General features: G+C 36.3%; 1 protein-coding gene across 1 annotated transcript in view; it reads right to left on the bottom strand.

The window, feature by feature from the left end:
- Positions 1-1,712: 1,712 nt before the first annotated feature.
- IL15 (interleukin 15) overlaps positions 1,713-5,041 on the bottom strand; it is a gene marked incomplete at its 5' end in the record, with an annotated part of 4,069 nt that continues 740 nt past the window's right edge. Inside the window, 4 exon segments of the mRNA XM_009867869.1 lie at positions 1,713-1,826; positions 2,399-2,542; positions 3,834-3,875; positions 4,357-4,438. Coding sequence (XP_009866171.1) covers positions 1,713-1,826; positions 2,399-2,542; positions 3,834-3,875; positions 4,357-4,438 — 382 coding nt within the window.

Raw genomic sequence — 5,041 nt, forward strand, 5'->3', positions numbered from 1 at the left:
CTCAGTGCATACCAATGTTTTAAGGAAAAATGTAAAGTATAGGACCAGTTCACTTCATCTAAACTATGTAATAAACACTTCTTTCATTGATGTTTTACAGTGGCAAATAATTAATTTCTCCTGTGGTGCTTCTGCCAGTGCTTAATCATGATACCAATGTGCTTATGAATTTACCAAACAGTCTGTAAACCACCTGGAAGATGACGTTGACTGTGCTCACACCTGTGTTCTTTCTGTTGTAGTTCACTGGTGATTCAGCTCCACAGAGCTCAGAACATGGGCTGCTGGGAGTAACCCAACAGTAAGGGAGCCCCAGGCAGTGTATTTGGTGCCATAATGAGATTGAGACAGTGGGCAGCTGAATTATTCAGCCATCTATCAAATGAAGATGGGGAAGTGGATGTGCCTCGGGGAAGAATTACTTGTTACGGGTAGGAGTTGGTATGATGTAGTTCTGAATCAAGAAGAAAGCAGTTAATTTCGAAGGAGCTGCAAGACAGCTGTGCAACATTTCAGAACCACCAGGGGACGGGTGACTGCACTGAGACTTAGAAATACAGTTAGCACGATTTCCAATAACTGGTCAAAAGTGATGCCTGCCTTCCAAGTTCTTACCTCGAATGATCAAAGTTACAAACTCTATCACATAGGAAAGATTTCTGTGACAGAATTTATGGGGTTTTAAGTGTGTAAGAGACTTGGTCACGTCCTTTATTCAGAAAATGAAATTTATGCTACTTTGCTTGAATTTCAGATTGAGATCTAAGATAATTGCTACAGTTCCTTTAGAAATTATCATCATGACTATGATAGTGTCTGTGTTAGACGTAACAAATGAAGTAACAAAGCATGTTCTGTTGTTTGACAGTGGAAGCAAACACCAGCATTACCTTCTGCTGAGAAAACTGGAGACAGTTTTTAATAACATTGTGCTACAGTTGTACAAAAGGAGGAAAAGGCGAAGAAGAATCTTTAGATAAAGATTCTATTTATTTTATTTTTTTTTACTTTGGATTTGTAGGTAAAACAATTCATTTGGTTTACCTGAAAACCACAGCAGAAATAAATATATTAAGAGATAGCCAATACACCTTAAAGACAAACAGGCCTCACCTTGTGTTTTGGCGCTAGTTCATTAAAGGAATGTTAAAGAGAAAAAAAAATAGCAAGGAAAACTGTCAGACAAGACTAACAACAGAAGTGAGAGATGATCTAGAATCTTCTAGGAACACAGATGGTAAAGGGAGAAACTTCAGACAGCAAAAGTAGCTATATCCAAATGTTTTAACAGGGTACGATAATTTTTATATTAATAGTAATGAAAGAAGAGCTTTTCTCTGAAACCTCATTCAGTTTGCCCTGAGCTGATGTTCATAAGGAGGTTGCCCTGAGATCTTAAAGAACTTTGTTGAAAGGTTGCTAAGTTAGGCGGGATTTCTTTTCTAGTGGACTTCCTAAAAATAAAAACACTTTAAGTCGAGAATAAACTTTAAACCCTGTTAAATTCCTTTAATTTACATTTCATAAGTAATATAATTTGTATATATTCAGTTACGAGCACGCTGTAAATTACAGGGATTTTATTGTTCTTTGTTTACATTTTATGCTATGTAAGTAGAATTGTGATGTTTTTACAGTATATTGTTGCTGATAATCTAATTTCTCTGAGGTGGTTCATGGAAGAATCTTGGTTCCCAGCTTGTGTCTTTTGGTCAGTGTTTGCATTGCCTCTGTATAACCTTTAAAAAACTCTGTATAAATTCTGTAAAACCTTTTTCTTCATACTCTTCGCATTCTTTGCATTTTGCTGATGTTGTGGAATTCAACTGAAAAACAAAATGCAATAGTAAAGCAGGATGCTGATCTATTTGTTAGGATAAAAAACTCACCTTTATTTGTCCTGGCTTTGTGAATAACTCCAGTGAGGTCAGTGGCTACAGAAAGCATTGCTAGAGGCTTCCACAGTACTTAGGGTCTGTGCAGCCCCTGGCTTGCTCTCTGAATAGGATCAGCTTTCAGAGATACAGCACCTCAATGAGAGATGAGAGTGGATGTCCATTTGAAAATTAGGATACTTTTCTGTATGTGTATGAACATAACTGACTGAAGTTGAAAACTGTTATTTATACATACACATTCAAACACCCTGATATACGTATGTATGTGCAGTCAAAAGTACTGGCTTTGCTGGGAATCCTGAATTTTTTTTTAATAAAACCCACTAAATTCTTATTTTTCGTTGTTGTATGTGGGCTTTTTCATTCTTACCTGTACAGGCTCCTGGACCCCATCTGCTTTCAACTGTACTATCCCACTTTTTATACAAAAAGAGGTATTTCTGCTACTGAAGAAACACTTTTGATTTACCTTTTTTCCACAGATTATTGGTATTACTTACCTTGCTATCTTCTAAGCTTGCATTTCCATTTTTCCATATGTTGTATACATCCTGTGTTTTACTACAGTTTTTTATACGACATTCCTGAAGAATCACTTCTGTCTCTAAGAAAAAGCATCTAATTACAAGTTCTTGACAGTCTTTCTGAAAAAAAATAAAGTTATAATAGCTTTATAATTAAAAAGGAATAGACCAATGTCTAAATTGACATAATTTGCCACAAAGTGGATTTTTATTTATTGACTATCTCTTAATACTCGAATACTCTTAAATATCTGCAAATTGGCTGTGAGAGCTAACAACAAAGCCAGCCAGTTTGCTAAAATGAGGTGAAACGTAGTCTCTTGGACATAGGAAAATAATGAATTAGGATACTGATTTGGATTATAGTTAAATAGAGTGGAATTAAGTTATTACTAGTAGTAGTAGTTCCAGCACTTTCATTCAGAGATCCAAATTCAGAATAGGTATGGGAGAAGACAAAGTAGATCTCACCTCTATTTCACAAATTAATGGAAAAGAAGCAGAGGTAATAATTTTTCCAGATCAACAATAAAGCTCAGAATGAGTCTGAGGTTGTCTGACTTTCATATCAGACTGTCCCACCTTAATAAAATGTTCCTGACATTACCAAATGCTAAATCAGCCATTACAATGGATTAAACTCTCTGGCTTGGAAGCAGACTCCTACCACGGCGATGAATCCAGCCGGTTGCACCAGGGCCATACCAACAGTGACTGCTGGGAGTGGGATATTGGCTGGACTCATTTTTTTTGGTGGGGTGCCTGTGTCTCATGGAGTTCAGACTGAGCTCCACAGCAACAGATCATGAAAAAGGAATGAAGTTATGGAAATTACATTTAAGATGATCATATTTTCTTGGATTTCTATGACCGTATTAGGAGTTTAACTGACAAATTAAGATAAGTCATTCTTTGCAGGATCAAGTGTAATTTGCAACTCTTGGAAATCTAAATCTTTGAGTGTACCTAGGTATTTGATGCTAAGCTGAAGAATGGCCAAAGCAGAAAGGCATAAAGGTAGATGGTGTCAGTTATTCTTCATATTCCATTTCTCCAGTGTTTTATTCCATAAATAGTGCATCGTGCTAAATAATCATCTTTGAAAGTCTTTTCTTGGTCACTTTTTTCCTCCCTCAAATCACAAATAAATGCGTTGTTTTAGCAGTGTTTGCTATGGTAGGATCACTTTGAATCATCCCTTTTAATTGATTAATTTTAATAGCAGGTTAATACCTGCTTCCATAATTTACCATAAGTACTTAACTTTAACTAGCTGTTCCTTTCAAGGCAAATTATTTGATTTCTGAAAATTTTCTCAAATTAGTGCAAGACTGACTTATGAGAAAGTTGCTACAAAAGCAATCAAGCTACCATATTAGGCCAGTTGGGGTCAAATTTTACATTTACTTACATCCTCATCTGCATTTGCAGTATATAAACTGACGTCAATGTCCTAAAAGAAAGTGAAAGTTAGTATTATGAACATTAACTAACAGATTTAGAGATAATAAAGCTAACTCTGCGAGACATTGATTAGCTCCAAGTTCAAAGGCTCAGTCCATGCAGGTACTGGGAGCCAGCAGGTCAAGGGATCTTCAAGTGACCTAGTAACCTGCAGGATGGGCTTCACTGTGAGGAGGACTCATCAGAATCAAGTGTCACAATACTTTGTCTGAAGGAGCTCACTACCCCTTATCTTTTGAAAAGTGGGAAAGAAAATAGTATTTAACTCCAGAGTCCACGGTATGTGGTCAGCTCCAATTCCCTTTAACATTCTATTCCTTAGCTTCCACCCATGAAACAGCGTTATATAAACACTGTCCCTTTTCCAGCTCCCTGTCACTGATGCTTCTTAGCTGAGTACAGTGCTAAATATTTCATTGTGTCTGTTCCTATAATTATATGAAATGGTGACTTTTTTTTAATGAACTTACTTTGGATGTCTTGATCTGCTGCAAATCTTCCAGAACTTGTGCCCACTTGCAGTGACCTGCTGCTGTCTTTAGTACATAAGCACTAAAGCAGAAGAAAACCAGTGACTATTTTACTAAACAGTAAGTATACACAAAGTTTAGACTGAAAAAATAGTCAGATATTATTAAGATACTATAGATACTTTGTTCACATGTATATATAGGTATGCTAAATATGTGAGGCAAGTATACCGGACACATCGTAAATCATATAGATTCATAGAAACTGCATCTCAGAGTGACCCACTGTATGAACAGTGTGTTTTCTAAAAAGGCCAGTTTAATAGAATGTAATGCAACAGAAAGGTTCAACTGCTTAATGTAAAATTTATTTAAAATATACAGAAAACCCACAAATTTCAAAGGCTCTTACACAGAAAATTTCATGCCCTGCTACTATGGAGTTTCTACCTTAGGCCCCACAGAAATATTACTTTTTGGTTTAAATCTAATTTTTGTGTACAGGAAACCTTCCTCCTGCTATGCGTAAGATTTTGCTCAAAGTGAACTGTGAAAGGGTGGAAGGAGGATCTTCTCTTTGGAAGGTTTTTGGAAAGTGAATTGCACTTCTAATGTGTTCCCACTTGGATTCTTAGTTTGGATGCCTTTGAGTGACTGCTGTATAAGCAATATATGACAATGTAGG

This window comes from Apaloderma vittatum, unplaced genomic scaffold (assembly GCF_000703405.1).
Source record: "Apaloderma vittatum isolate BGI_N311 unplaced genomic scaffold, ASM70340v1 scaffold10814, whole genome shotgun sequence".
Lineage (NCBI taxonomy): Eukaryota > Metazoa > Chordata > Aves > Trogoniformes > Trogonidae > Apaloderma > Apaloderma vittatum.